This window comes from Botryllus schlosseri, chromosome 11, assembly GCF_051294905.1.
Source record: "Botryllus schlosseri isolate E-star chromosome 11, Bs_hap1, whole genome shotgun sequence".
In the NCBI taxonomy this organism is placed as follows: domain Eukaryota; kingdom Metazoa; phylum Chordata; class Ascidiacea; order Stolidobranchia; family Styelidae; genus Botryllus; species Botryllus schlosseri.
Window position 1 is genome coordinate 18,539,178 of NC_137246.1, and position 15,839 is coordinate 18,555,016.

At 40.4% G+C, this 15,839-nt stretch overlaps 1 protein-coding gene across 2 annotated transcripts; it reads left to right on the plus strand.

The window, feature by feature from the left end:
* Positions 1 to 1,422: 1,422 nt before the first annotated feature.
* Positions 1,423 to 10,952, plus strand: LOC145450549 (trehalase-like). 2 transcript variants are annotated; one of them, XM_080329070.1, is made up of 14 exons: positions 1,476 to 1,963; positions 2,886 to 2,986; positions 3,522 to 3,666; positions 3,733 to 3,921; positions 4,769 to 4,959; positions 6,695 to 6,895; positions 7,003 to 7,077; positions 7,302 to 7,427; positions 8,223 to 8,352; positions 8,657 to 8,771; positions 8,840 to 8,935; positions 9,834 to 9,971; positions 10,026 to 10,149; positions 10,735 to 10,952. In XM_080329070.1, exons 1-14 carry the CDS (start codon positions 1,593 to 1,595, stop codon positions 10,779 to 10,781), a joined length of 2,049 nt encoding a protein of 682 aa, XP_080185196.1. In that variant the 5' UTR covers positions 1,476 to 1,592; the 3' UTR covers positions 10,782 to 10,952. The 2 variants fall into 2 exon arrangements, 1 of the variants encoding a protein (XP_080185196.1); XR_013918514.1 differs by lacking the exon at positions 10,735 to 10,952 and having other exon boundaries at positions 1,423 to 1,963; positions 8,840 to 8,963.
* The last annotated feature ends 4,887 nt before the right edge of the window (positions 10,953 to 15,839 follow it).

A 15,839-nucleotide genomic window follows, 5' to 3' on the forward strand; every position in this document is an offset into this window, starting at 1 on the left:
AATCGGTCACCGTAAATACTATTTTATTCAAATCCAAATTTTTCGACGGCAATAACTCCGCTTCCACTGGTTGGAATTGAACCAAATTTGGTGAGCATCGTTTCTATAGACAGCCTAACACTTTCATGGTGCGACCAGAAAATTTTCAAATTTTTTATTATTTATTTTTATATAATAAATAGAAACTTTATTCTCCTGTAGCAAAGCGGTTACTGGCTGGAATTGAACCAAATTTTGTATGTAGGCCTAAATTAGGTAACCTAACAATTTTATCAAGTAGCCAGTACGATTTGAGAAAAAAAGTCATTTTTGAAGAGCCCTAATGCGTACATTATTAGAAGGCTCCAGAATAGTGTGGTTTCACCATAATGGATAGGACGTTGTTCGCATTATCGGCATATCTGCATGCCATAGTAACATATGACAAATAGGTGAGAGATTCTTGACCGGGAGATGGCAGCTTTGCACAATCCGTTACCGGCGCCTGCGCGACGACTTATCAGATCGTAGCATTGAAATGTAAATGTCGCCGAAGGACAGCTCCTTCGTTCATAACGCGTACCAGCGTTACGCGTACGCGAGTGATTGATCAGTTTTTATGGATTGATTCAGTCAGGTTTCAACGATGTTGAATTCTATACCAAACAATTGGGCATCCCAGCGTTGTATTTTAGTGATCGCGAATGATGATCGGTTGTAAATTACCAGAACTGCCTTCAAGCGTATCACAATCGCAAGTGCGGAAGTGTGTCAGGTTTTCTGAACTGTTGCAAGCAGCTAATCACATGTTTCGTTGCTATTGCCGTACGATAAATGCATCAGATAGATAGAAAATCATATACCAGTCGTTTAATGCCATTCATAGTCGAGTCGCTCGCTACATTAGTCAGTATATGACTATTGCGAATATGTCCTTAAAACTGTTATTCATTGGATTTGACATGGGAATGTTTACCTTTGTGGTGACACCACTGACACGCATATTCATGTGGTTCGCTAAAATAATCCACTTCTACCACGATGAAGAATAGGCTATATTAATAAAAATATATGCATGTTTCACGACGCAAATCGAACAGCGATTGAGGACTTGGTAAATTTGGTGTAAATTCACCGTTGATAGCACTACTTCAGCGACGCCCAACGATTTGCACAAAAAGTTAATCAATGGTCACCACTCGTCAGTCTTGCGATGACTCGAGTCACTTGACTAGACCCAAGTCCCATCCCTGAAACGACTTCACTCGGAATCGATGGATGAGAAGTATGGAATGACTCGGAATCAAATGTTCGAGGCAATTTTCAAGTCTTCGAAATTATATTTCGTAAAAGGATATTGAACCTCTTAGCTGTTTTGAGAAGTGGCCACATTCTCAATACTAATTTATTCTAATGAATTCCGCCTTTCCGATATGATTATGTATTGTAAGGTAATTGCTATCTCTGTTTGGAATCACTTCGGCGAATCACTTCCAATGGCTATTAGCGTATAGCAATATTTTGTGTATAGAGCAACAGATTTTGCAGTTACTGCATGACTCTACATAAATGTTAGTCATTCTGATTTCTGGACGGATAACTTCTTTCTGACGATGAAAGCAGCGAAACGTGTGAGAATTGAGAACGGTGGCGATGAAGGTAGTGCGAAAGCTCTCAAACGGACTTTGAGTAGGAATTCATTGGGCGGCTACAAGAGATGCCTTACGTGCTCAGACTTGACCGACTGCCATCGCGAGAAACGCCCCAGTTTTCTGGCGAGGACTTGTTTCGAAAGGATCGACAGCCACGAGCATGAAATCGCCCCGCCGCCCGTTGACAGCGAGGAAGAGGATTTCTTGTCCATCCGCAGATTATCGAGTACTGACGACGAGGGATCGCGCAAAGCCTTGGAGCACAAAGGAAAGGATAACTCCATAGTGATTGTTGACTGCGTCCGGACGGAAGATACATGCAAGTGCTTTCGGTAAGCCGACTAGAAAGAGAGCGAGTATCGTATAAAGTTATCCTATATCTCAGTTTGCAACACAATGAACCATAATTATATGCTAGACGTTGATCAGCCTGTACGAAAGTGGCCCAGGATGCTACATACCGACAGTACGAGAACCCATGCGTGGTCGCCTGGTCATATTGGCCTGGCGTAAGTGGTCACTGGTCACTGGTGATATTGTAGTCGAAACGCCATAATTTGCGCACAGTATGTGTGTTATATTGATGTTGTTTGAGAATGCATGGGATTTAAGTGGAAACTCAAACAATATCGGGACCAATCACTAGGGCTGGGCAAAATCGAGTACCTGAGTGATTCGATTCTGAATCACGTATTTATGCTTCGAGTCGAGTATTCGAGCACCACTCATTATGACGTCACAACACAATGTCAAAGTTCAAATATGTACCTTTTATGCCACCACAAAGAACATATAATGCCTGTTATCCGATACATTGAAGATACTTTGGTATTTTATCGATCATACCGATTTCATTGCACTTCTTGACAATGTTGTGGGATGATCATGACTTCGGAAATGTGTTATTTCCAGTAATGTTCGTAGCTTTGTACTATGTCTCGGATGCTGCGACACGGCCTACCAAGGTTTTAAGGCTTCGCAGTGGAAAATAGTATCAAAACTATATTTCTCGTTAGCAAATTAACTTTCAGTTGCAAGGAGGGTATAATTTCAGTACTCGAATAAATCGGCTTTTCACTACTCGACTCGAATCATTAAAGTAAATACTCGATTCAAATTCGAGCATACTCGAATCATTGTGCCCAGCCCTACCAATCACCAATGTAAAACAATTTTTAGTGTGCTGTGAGCTCCCATGCCTTTGTTATAATATGTTAGTAATCGTCAAGATCGTGTCTTTTTTTTATTATCCAGCGAAATATTCTGTTATGGACCTTTGCTACACGCTGCTCAGTATGCGTACATTTTCAACGATTCCAAGTCCTTCGTGGATATGCACATGAAATATGAACAAGGTACGTTTGCGTATATAATGTGACGTAACGACGATTGAGATGTCACTAGTTCGTACGCTTAGGGAAGGTCTTGTATGTTTGTAGCATTATGAACAGATGTGCCGCTATATTTAGCCAGCCTACATGGTGTTCGCTGTCTATTGTGGATATACCTGCCTAACCCATAACTATATGTCTCATATCTCCAATTCTCCACTATAAAATATGCTTGTTAACAATATATTTTTGATATCAGCTCACAATTTCACCAGTTCACAAGTTCAATTACGCATGCTTTACGCTTCGATTGTGGTGGCGTTGGTGTAATCATTTACGTTTGCATCATTATTATTATTATTATCAAAATCGTTATGTTAATAATAATAAACATCATTATCATGGGATATGGTCACGGAGATTTTTCTGCTTCTATAATCGAGAAAGAATTTTGCTAAAGCATGTAGCACAGAACTTGCACTTGTGTTGAATCAGTGTCCACATTTTTTAATCATTCACTTCTTAGTGTAGAAACCAATTCCTTACGCTGCATTTACAGATAAAGTATTTGGGGATTTCGCTGTCCTGCTGAACAAAACCAGCAACAGACCCACCGCGGATCAGGTGCACAGTTTCGTGTGCAATTACTTCACCGTGCCGGATTCAGAATTTGAATTGTGGACGCCGGCCGACTGGAAAGAGACGTAGGTCGATCTCGTGAGTCAAGACGCATGTCCGTACATTTTCAATAGCTGTTTTTATGGCGACAGGCCGAAATTTTTGAGTCGCGTCAAGGATCCGATTTTGAAATCTTGGGCAGTCGATTTGAACGCGCGCTGGAAAGACTTGGGCCGGCGGATTAAGAATGACGTGCGGCTCAATCCCAATCGGTACAGCATCATTTACTCGCCGAATCCGGTGGTCGTTCCAGGCGGCCGATTTCGAGAGTTCTATTACTGGTGGGTGTGGGAGAGTGATGACATACTGATATAATTGGTCGGAATAAAATAATTATTTCCAAGTCGCATGAATTTGAAATTGGGACTTAGGGTCGGCGAAATTGCCTTACCACTACCGGTTTCACGCCTGATGGGTGGGGAAAGTTGTCTTTCCCGAATATATTATTTTCGTTCGTGGTCTGAGCATATACGTTCGATAGTAACACGACGAAGTTAGTTATTGATTTTTAATACTGCGACAGAATAGACATAAGTTGATTGCACATAATAATGCGGCACCGTAATCACTCTAAGTCAAAGATATTTTTCCATACTTCAAACTTTGATGTTTGCGTAGTCGTTGTGACAATATGGCGTCGTCGTGGAAGCGGGAGCATCCTTATACTTATGAAACATATGGCCATAACCCTGCTAACACATGGATGTCTGTTTTCGTTTTCATGACTTCTATAGAATTATATACACTGTAAATACATTCAGTAGATTGATGTTTAAAAGATTTCGCCATTGCGTAGGGTGCAAGTTAGCCCTTTGGCACTTTTTGGTACCGCTTACTTTCACACCCATTGATGAACAAAGTCAAAGACACCAATCCTTATGGTCACTATTGGGGTAGTACGCACCAACATAAGGCATCCCTGGGAATTATCTCCATAACAATTTTTGTATAGGATCGTTTTAACCCGTTCGAGTGGGTGCGAAAGCAAGATTTTGAATCAGAAAGTCGCGATTACCTGATTTGCGTAAGATTCCTGCTAACGTTGTGGACACGTATTCCAGGCATTGGCGTTTCTAAGGACATATCATCCCTTTATATATTCCTCATACGTTTCGTTCACGCCAAAAGGGACAATTACTGGATCATACGCGGACTTCTCCTGAGCGAAATGTACGACACGGCGAAAGGCACGATTCGAAACTTCTTCGATATGGTCAAAAGATTCGGATACGTCCCGAACGGCGGACGGCTTTACTATTCCCGTCGCAGCCAGCCGCCATTCTTAACGCTGATGGTCAGAGAATACATACAAGATACGGGTATAACCTTAATTCCACCTGGGATATTATTTCTGACATTATTTCATAATTTGTTTCCCAGAGGTAGTCATACATACTTCTAGGGTTGCCTTTAAAACAAACGGTGTTCACAAAGTGTTTTAAACAAATGCCTTTTTGAAAAAAAAAATGTTTTTTTTCGAAACGTTGTCTAATTATGCCATAATTGTATAAATACTCCGAAAGACCATGTAGTATGCGCCTACGGACGATTTTCACCCCAAATAGTCGACGTATACGATGTTGGGTGGCTGGAACCCTACAAATCGTCTTCGGTTCAAGAGTTTTTGCACGTGGATATAGATCATTGTTAGGGAATGGCTGTTCTGATGATGATGACCGCCGACCGTAAAATGCTGCATAACGATGTAGTCCTGGTTGATGATATTTTTGATCTGTTTACGACAGTGATCGGAAGCCCTTTCTCGTCGAAGGGGCCATATTACCCTATATTTTCAATTGTCATTGCCAATCCACTGTGACGTCACAATTGAATAGGCATGGCGTCTTGGCTAAAAAGGAACAATAAAAAACATGTTTTAAACAAGGGCCTTGTTATAAACATGTATGTTTTAAATTGATTTTTGTTTCAAATGCAACCCTATACATCAGACCTGGGCAAAGTGCGGCCCGCGAAGCTATTCTGTGCGGCCCGCGAAAGGTTTCTTCGAATTCAAAACATAAAACTTGCTTCTTGAATGACGAAAACCATGGGCTGTCTCAAATGAACAGGAAATTCGTTTACTTTGAAGCCTGTTCAATAATATGCCACGATTGCGCTGCCTACGTAGGCTACCTGGCATGCGTAATCCAGATTCGAAATAAAGGCAACAGATTCAAAATAAAGGCAATGTGGCAACGTATGAGTAGCAATTGAGGTCACAAAAAATCACTCTTTCCATATAGTTTAGTTCAAACATTCCTCGTCGCAATTGTCACATTACGCGTTATGCGGTATGTGTTTCAATTTGTTACGAATTCTCGTAAGACAAGTCGATCAATGCTCGCGATTACTATTACTCCGTCATATCTATCACACATAAAAAAAATAACGGGCATGCCAAAAAACATAAACATAAAAGCTATTTAAGCGACCAAGAAAACATAAGCTTTGTACTATTGCATATTAATTTCATTGCAGTGGTTCTCGAACTGGGAGATGTGAAATCATCAGAAGGGTGGCACGAAGCCGAATTTTATTGAATACTAGGGCTTACAGCTGTTGCTCTGTGTATTGTCCGACTTTGATATTTCATAATTCGCTCATCAACAGCCATAATATCCTCTACTAGGTGTTTGAAGAGAGCTAAAATGTATCATGTTTAACATTGTTTCGAATCATGACGGCAAATAGACATCTATTAATTAACCGTCACTTTCTCATTTTCTAATATCAACAGTTCAACACATTCAAGGAGCAGCATTATTAACAACGAGATTCAGAAATAAAATTAAATTACGCTGGAGAATAAAGCTAAAAATTTTCACTCGGCCCGCCAACGTATTTATTTTTCTCATTTGGCCCGCGGGGAAAAATAATTGCCCACCCCTGCTATACATGCTCAAAGAAGCAGAACTACAAGCGGATGTATGACATAACCACTGAACTGTACAAGTAGTCAAAACCTATACTTGAGTACTCCAAAAATGTAGCAATATATTTCGTTACTGGCCGCTTCTATTTGCTCCTCGCTTTTCATTCCAAATTCCCGAACAGGTGACTACGAATTCCTAAAAGAGGCCTTGCCGGTACTCCAGACTGAGCATGTGTTCTGGGAGCGAGATCGGTCCGTAGTTGTACAGGACTCTGATGGGAAGCCTCACTCGCTCAGCAGATACGGTTCCGACGTGAACCAGCCTCGGCCAGAGTCATACCGCGAAGACTACGAGCTGGTGCACGATCATAAGCTGAGCCAAGGTAACAAAGAAAAGCGTGACTTTGCGGGCTTGTGATATCGACTGCTCGGAACTTGCATAGACGCAGTATGTTGTTTGCTTGATAATTCACGCTTTGTTTCGTAACAGCGGACAAGCTCGAATTGATGACTCACGTGACCTCGGCATGCGAATCGGGATGGGATTTTTCATCGAGATGGACCGGTATTGACACATTGTTATTGGTTGGATTTAGTTTTTACGAATATGAAGTAATATCGCGTGGATTCGCGTGCTTGCTTAATGTTGGAAAATCGCATTATTTTAAAGTTGTACGCCTTGGGCATAATGAAGATGTGATTATGTTGAAGGTATCGTGCCTAAATATCATGCTCCGCTAATTGGTCGAATACGTTATCAATCTGTTACGAATCAAATACTTGATTTAGGCGCACGACACGAGAAGGGCTCGAACGTGCTTTTGGAACTGAAGACACGTGACATCGTACCTGTCGACCTCAACAGCATCTTGGCCGCTGTCGAAAAAACTCTATCTGAATTCAACAAGCAACTAGGTATATGCGAAAGACATCAAATGTCCATATATACGTGCAATTAGTAACAATTTCTTATGGTAACTTCCATTCTCTATGCAGTTCAGTGCAGAGGGGGTCAATAATGAAATAGTTCTGATTTTTTTTGAGTAATCAAGTAGGTTTTGCCAATACTTGAACTCCTTACACAAGTGGTTGTGTATTCAGACTACTTCTACTTCTACTCGACAGTTTATGACGTAAAGCTACTTACTTTAGACACTTAGGCATTTGGAATGTAGCACTTACTTTAGAAAGTGGTTTTTATCATTATTGTTAATAAAATTATCAATTTGCCGAAATAGACCCTGTTAGATGGTAGCAGAATATATTTCGACAATTTTTATCGTAATCGGTGATTGAGGCTTGTGCCGATGATGCATCTTGTAACTTCGTAACTAACCCACCTCTGATTTCCTACGAAAAATGTGCGATGCCACGAGCCGAATCTATACTTTTTAAAACTACTTACTTCAGCATTTTTCAAACCATTCATTTTCTACTTCTACTTGAGTAGCAATGCTGACTATTTTGACCATTTCTGGTGCAGTGTAGTTATGATGGTGGGTGAAGCTAGTCTGCTAGAGTAATCGATCTGGTATTCTCCCTCAGTCTTGCATTGCAAAAGATGTGAGGCCGCCTGGTGTTTGATTTCTCAAATAAACCGTGTTTTTTTTTAGAGCAGAAAATCCCGTGCTTACAATGGCCGTTTTCGAGCTATTCTCCTTACAGCTCTGCGCCTATACCTTGACTTCATGCGACGCTTTTCCATTTCAGGTCGTACCGAAACAGCAACTGCATACCTCGAAAAATATCAAAATCGAGTGGACGCAATCGAAAAGATTCACTGGCACGAAGAAGACGGAACGTATTACGATTACGTCATATCGGAAGCGTCACACAATCGGTTTGTTCTCGTTACAGCGATTGAGACATATTATTTATCCATGTGACTTCATCAGACCGTTCAGCCAGTATATGGATCCTGAACAGTGCACACTGTATCGCCGATTCTTCTAGTATACTCGTGTATCACTTGTGACTTGATCAACAACGCAAGTAATCAAGAAAACATCAGATAATCACTTGGTCTTTGAGGAGAATATTCAGCGCCTTACTGACTACCTCTCTCTGAATATAAGCCATCACCACTTCCATATATTTGACTGACCTTATAGTTTCAAGTCGCCAAATGTGTTACCACCATTCAGGCAATACTTCTTATCGAACGCGACGCCTTTATGGACAAAATCCTATCCTTATTACGTCGACGTCGAGAAAAGAGAGAGGAAAATGCTCGAATACTTCAAAGCGCTGAAACACGACGTGTGTTGCTGAGTACACTCACTGGAAATAAGTGTCGGCATCTCTGACTGAATCTCTCAATTACGCAGGGTGTGTGCGTGCTTGATTTTCCCGGTGGCGTACCGACATCTCTAAATCACAGTGGGGAACAGTGGGACTTCCCTAACGCATGGCCTCCTATTGTGGTGAGAGGATTGTTGCGAATATTTCTAGGTGAAATGTGTACTGTAGTTAGCCGGAAATGCTAGCCCTCGTTTTGTGGTGGGGGTATCCTGGGGATTGAATATTTTCCGGATGTGGTAACGAAGTACTTATACTATTTCGGAGTATTCTGTAGATTTTGCCTACTTGCCCGACTTATTCAAGAGATTATGTTTTCAGTTTCAGAACTAGGCCTGGAATACTTACTTTTGTACTTACTTGGAAATAGCAAATTCCCTTTGTACTTCAGTAGACATATACGACGTTGCTCCAGCTTGTACTTGAGTACCAACGTTGAGTACTTGGACCCCATCTGACATTCCACACGAGATGGTGATGGACAAAATCGTATGCGAATCGAATCATCGCGTTTCAATTATTATCATTACCTATATGAAACAGCAATGTCAAAACCACTCTATGTGGAAGTACTTTCAAAAATTGGATTAGGTTGAATGGTTGCATACTTTATGCGGTTAATCGGAGAAGACTAATTTCGCAATTGTAAGATTTATGTTCGCGACTATTGAAAAATGATTAATGGCTATTTCACGCCGTAATAATGGCAATTTCACTCGAAAAAGTGATGCAAATATATCCCAAAACCTCTACTTTTCAAGATCCAAACTGTAAAGAGGAAGTAATCGTGCCTAATACCTCTTCAAGTACAGGCGCAAATAGTTTAAAAACGTGACCTAGTGGAAGTTGGCAAAACCAACTTGAGTACTCTTCGTTACTGACCACCTCTGGCTATGTATTGATAAGCGAAATTGTGCATTCTAGTCATTTTAAATACCCTTTTAACAAACTTCGTTCCTCTTGGGAAACTCGTATCTGGGCCTTGGGGCCTAACACCATTGACTCTATGAGTCTGCTTTACAGCATATGTTGATAGAAGGAATGGCGTTGAGTAAAGTGGGCGAGCTGCAAGACGAGGCGATCCGTCAATCTCGAAAATGGATCAAAACGGGCTATCGCGGATTCTCCAACCCAGGCTACGACAACGCCATGTTCGAGAAAGTATGCGCTTGCGATTGGCAGGTATAATGTCACCTTACCGACTGTCTTGTTTAGTACAACGTGTTGCGAGATGATGGTCTGCCGGGTAGCGGCGGGGAATATGGGGTGCAAGAAGGCTTCGGTTGGACTAACGGCGTGGCTATGATACTGTTGGATTCCTACGGGGAAATACTCAAAGGTGTGTGATGATGAGTTCTAAACGGGTCGATTTTATGAGCAGCAGCGGTCAGTAATGAAGTACTTCTACTATTTTGGTAGTACTTGACTGGGTTTTGCCTCTACTTGCTCTACTTCATCAAGTTGTTATATTTTTACATAGCTACGTATACTTGAACACTGAACAATTTTTTAGGCGAGACCACTTACTTTCTGCAATTTTTACACTATTCTACACACATCAAGCATGAAATATCCACAATATGGCTCACGGTAATGGAATATATAATCGAAGTTTGCGCATACTTGTAGTGTCATTTCAATATAGTATGTGACATGTGTGAAAAATGTCAACCATTTACGCAGAATTTTGGACTTGAGAATTGTGAGTGTAAATCTCAACATCATAATATGTCTGTAAGACTATACGTCGTTGTTGAAAAACGTATACGCTCCCAAATAGTCAAAAGGACCACGCGTACACCGCTTGCCTGCAGTAAGCTTGAGCACTCATTTCACACCTCTTGTTGAGATTTCACAACTAATATTTGTCCTATTTTCTTTCAAAAATCGGTGGTACTTATGACTTATTATAATTTTGTTTCAGTTGACGACGACACATCTACCTCATCAAGCAATCAACCGCTCGATTAACGAATCGTCTTATTCCTCGTATTTGTTTGTGACACAGAGTTCCGTTGAAATTGTTATATTCACTTTTGTGTAATCTTTGCGTTGAGAGTACACTTGGATCTCACGTATACACGGATAACAAATAGTTTTTAGCGAGACCGCACTTCGCAATAAAATGAGAGTTTTAGCAAATGTGCCAAAACTTTGGCTTGACTTGAAGGGTATAAACTACAGGCTCTTATGTAAAAATGACAAAGATAGAGAATAGGTATTGTAAAGCTTAAACGAAGAGAAGGAAAATCAGATATCATATATTCCCTAACCCAAATAGTTTGTGCTTACAACGATCTACATCATATTCAATGAATATCCAACTGGTTGAGAGGTTCATTCGGGCGCAAGCAATACAAATGATAAAATTTGACTTAACTATTACGGATGGTGCGAACCCTTAAAAGGCTCAGGTTCGTGTGAACGCGAACCTTTTTGAAAGTTCTGTATGAACGTAAGCCTATGACGTCACGTGACGCCATATTGCTAATCCCAAACCTACATTTCAGTGAAATGATATATTTATGCCAAGCGACGGCTCAGGCCACATCATACCGAAATACCTGCAGACTTTCTAAACGTCGCCAAATGAATCAACTGGAGATATCAAATGCTATAATATTCCCATAAAGTCAATATATCCCGTCGCTTTGTCGATAATTTCGATGAGGACGTGTAAGGGAATATAAGCTTACGCGGTAACGGTCTAGAACAGTGGTTCCCAACGTGGGCGATATCGCCCCCCAGTGAACGATTTTGAGAAAAAGGGGGAGATAATACCAAAAGAGTCGAAAATGCTAGAACGTCTAGTGAGATATATTTAATTAACATGGCCAAAAATGCACGTGAAGGCGGCTTATTCTGATTATGATGCGAAAAAACGGCCAACACAACGGAAAGTAGACGCGTTAACCGGTGTTCCGAGAACCTACCACCTCGGAAAAATAAGCTTTTTCTAGTAAATTCACCAGATTTGTTTCGAAATTAATAAGGGGCGATGAGTTGAACAAGATTGGGAACTACTGGTCTAGAACGTACCGGACAATGGATTCAGTGTCAGACTATTTCTGTATTGATATTGAGCAGAGTATAAACGGGTTTCTATAGCCTTTCTTGATACAGACTTGCTACAGATAATTACCCCATAAGCAAGTCACACAGCAGCCAACAGCCCTATCGCACGGATTTGGTTTTTATGATACATTAAACAAATCAAATCAAGATCGATCCCGTACGCCTGCTAGATTTTTTAACTTAGTCAACGATATATTGTTTAGATCAATTTCATCGATTGGTTGAATAACCATCTTTCGTTGACTACCTACAGGTAGTATATTTCGTTCTTGCGGGTCCTATCGTAGGCCCCGGTTCTTTATATTGTGAGATTGCGATTCAAGCTCCCTGCAGACAGTCACTAAATATGCACAAACGGAAAGCTGAATATTTCGAGCAAACTTTTGTAACAAGGCGAGTAAAATTTTTGAGATTGGCGAGGTGCATGCTCGTTTAGTGTTGATTTTTTTATGCTGTCAGCGCGATGCAAAGACTGGTCCGAAGTTTAAATGTTAAGAATTTCAACCAAAAATGTTATAAAGACGTGGAAAATTGCAATATATGAAAAAGGTTCACAGTGCAGAACCTGCCAAGGTTCGTTTGTGAACGTGAACCTATAAATTTCTGAGGTTCACACACAGAACGTGAACGTGAACCTCACGTTCGCACCATTCATATTAACTATATCTTATTAATCGCAAACAGTCGTATTAGTATGTTATGTAGGGCAGGGACTATTATAGTTTTGAGTTCGGGGATACGGAAGATGCGTAGATTATTATTGATAAATATTGGGGATGGTGTAAACTTGAGGTTCACGTTCGCGTTCTGTGTGTGAACCTCGGAAATTTGGAGGTTCGCGATCACATCAGAACCTTGGTAGGTTCTGCACTGTGAACCTTTTTCATATATTACAATTTTCACTTCAATATGATATTTTTGGTTCGAATTTATTGCATTTCAACTGCGGGCCACTCTATGCATGACGCTGGCAGCATAAAATATCAACACGAAACGAGCATGCACTTTGACAATCTCAAAGATTTTACTTGCTTTGTTACAAAAGTTTGCACGAAATATCCAGCTTCCCGTTTGTGAATATTTAGTGACTCTCTGCTGTGAGATTGACCCGCAATCACATAACATCACGAGCGACATGCAGTACCTGTAGTCAGCGAATGATGCTTATTCAACCAATCAATGAGATTGATATCACTTTTTGATGTAATAAATCTAGCGGGCGTACGGGGTCAATCTTGACTTCATATGTTTACTGTATCATTAAAACCAAATCCGTGCGATTGAGGTGTTGTCTACAGCTGTATCACTTGTGTAGTAGCCTAATATCGGTACCAAATATGGAAACTATTTTACGCTCTACCCAATATCAATGTAGCAATAGTCCGACGCCGAATACATTGTCCGGTCTGGCGAAGACCGTTAAGGCGTGAGCTTATTCTCACTTGCAACTCCTAGTCGAAATTGTCGGCAAAGCGACGGATGATATTGATTTTATAGGAGTATCATATCATTTGACTGCCTCAGTTCATACATTTACCGAGGTTTCAAACGCCAATACGTATTTAAGCTTTGTGTCATTATATGGCCCGAGTCGTCGTTAGGTATCGTGTACAATAGGCTATCACGTAATTGAAATGTAGGGTTGCAATTAGCAATATGACGTCACGTGACGTCATGAGGTTCGCGTTCACACAGAACCTTTCAATAAGGTTCGCGTTCACACGAACCTGAACCTTTCAGAGGTTCACACCATCCCTAAAATATATTCACATATGGACTGAAAGTATTAAGCTAATTTAGGAATGATATTACTCCTGCCTTTTCATTGTGTCGTAAACTCTGAATTGATGAAAACTGCTATGAACTTTTGAGCCGGTGCTTTTTTATTGACGCCAATAATAATAATTAGCCCTCGATGATACATTCACATTTCTTAATTGGGTGACGTCATATGGCAACTTCATGAGCAAGGACTGCCATGTGAGAAGTGACAACTTTCGGTGAATTTAGCAAGACCGTAAAACAACAGTAGGTAAAGAGAGTGTGATACCGGGCATGCAGAAGATTCTTACGGTGAATCTGCGTGGCGAATCTGTAGAGGCATCAAACCCAGTTGAGCTCAGTGCATCATACCGTCGAAAGGTGGTTGTTTTCATCTTTACCGCGAGGTGTCGCTTCGAGATCAAGAAACTAATGATGCTAAAAGAGCGAAATAACAAGGATTGATAAACAGTAATTTGAGCTTATGCTTGGGAAATGGAGAGAGCTGAGATCTAGGGCAGTGGTTCGCAACCGGTGTTGGATTTAGGGGGTTGTGGTGGAGAACAGACGCACTTGTAAAAAAACTACATGGGCTGCAGTATATACATTATACTTACATAATTATACAGGCGCAACACCACGATTACGGTTATCAGCTTACTGCTCTGGACTGTAGGCCTATGCGCTGCGTTGATAGTTTTATCACGTGTTGTTCGCAAAAACTCATTTTTAACTCAGGAAAGGAAAACCAATAATGGCGTCACAAACACGTCTAGCACGAATATTGCGGGTTATTGGTACACAAGAAGTTTTATTTTACAGTATATGGCGATTGTCCAATCAGACGTCCCAGAGAAGTTAGGTGCACTCAAACAAGCCAATAGTTGGTCCGTAACATCCGGCAAACATCAATGAAAAACCTTGAAGTTTAATAAAACGTAAGGATTGAAGCTTAAAGAAAGTACGGAAATATTTATCTGGACCTACAGGATTCAGGTTTGTGCAGAAAAATTATAAGCAAGTGTCACAATCATTGGATTTCGTTACACGGGTCGTCATCGTCACTATCAATTATTTGATTTTTCAACTTTGAACGATAGCGACGAGTCCTTAATAAACAGTGTCCTACCAAATTTTATTGGAGGGAGTATTTTAAGGGCTGAATAGGGGTTTTAGGTTGCGGGGAATTATGACTCGGAATAAATGAGAAGAGGATAATGAAGAAAAAGAGTTGGGAACCATCTGATCTAGGGCCTGTGCTCAAAGATTTGGAAGGGATACAACACCGATAGCGTAGTGCGGTGTATTAATTATTGCTAGTTTCTGTTCTTCATGTAATACATTCATCTCGATATCTGAGTGCATAACAGTACATTACATTACAGTGAGGTACATTACATATATTATTTGTAAAGTTGCTGCGTTAGTTATTAGTACCGAACGAAGGGGCCATCGATAATTAAGTTATACCTCTGTGTTGGTTCTTTTCAATTCAATGGACTATTTGCGTCAGAGTTAGAGTTACTCATGTGATTGATATTCGGGTTAAGTTGACCAGAACATTTCAATAATATAATCATTCTGGTCAAAACCAGAAAAACCTGACTCTGTGTTGGTTCTTTTCAATTCAATGGACTATTTGTGTTAGAGTTATGTGTTAGACTCATACGAATGATATTCGGGTCAAGTTGATCAGAACATTTCAATAATATAATCATTATCGTCAAAGCTAGAAAAACCTGACGCAACAATCTTAGATGTTAGTACCATGAGGCTGATGTTGCAATGGGTAGGTTTTTCTAGATCGCTCATTACCGTCTGTCGTTAATGGTGCTGGTCTAACTTATATTATCAGCTCTTGATTTGTATTCAGTAGTACATTTAAAATTTAATACTAACTGAATAGGTAACTTAATAGCTGTGGAGCTATTGGTTCATTTCGATCAACTGTGTTAGAGTTAGGGATAGAATCATACAGATCTCCGAATGATATTTGGGTCAAGTTGACCAAACCATGTTCGTCCAGTTATTTTTGAAACATCTCCTAAAAATACTTCTTGACTTACGGGAATCAAAATTTGATAATCATTCGTCACTGGCACGGCATAGGTGTAATCGAATCGTCTTGCAGATGGAAGAATTAGTCATATAATTCTCGCTACCAACTGGGAGTTAAAATGAGTTACAATCGAA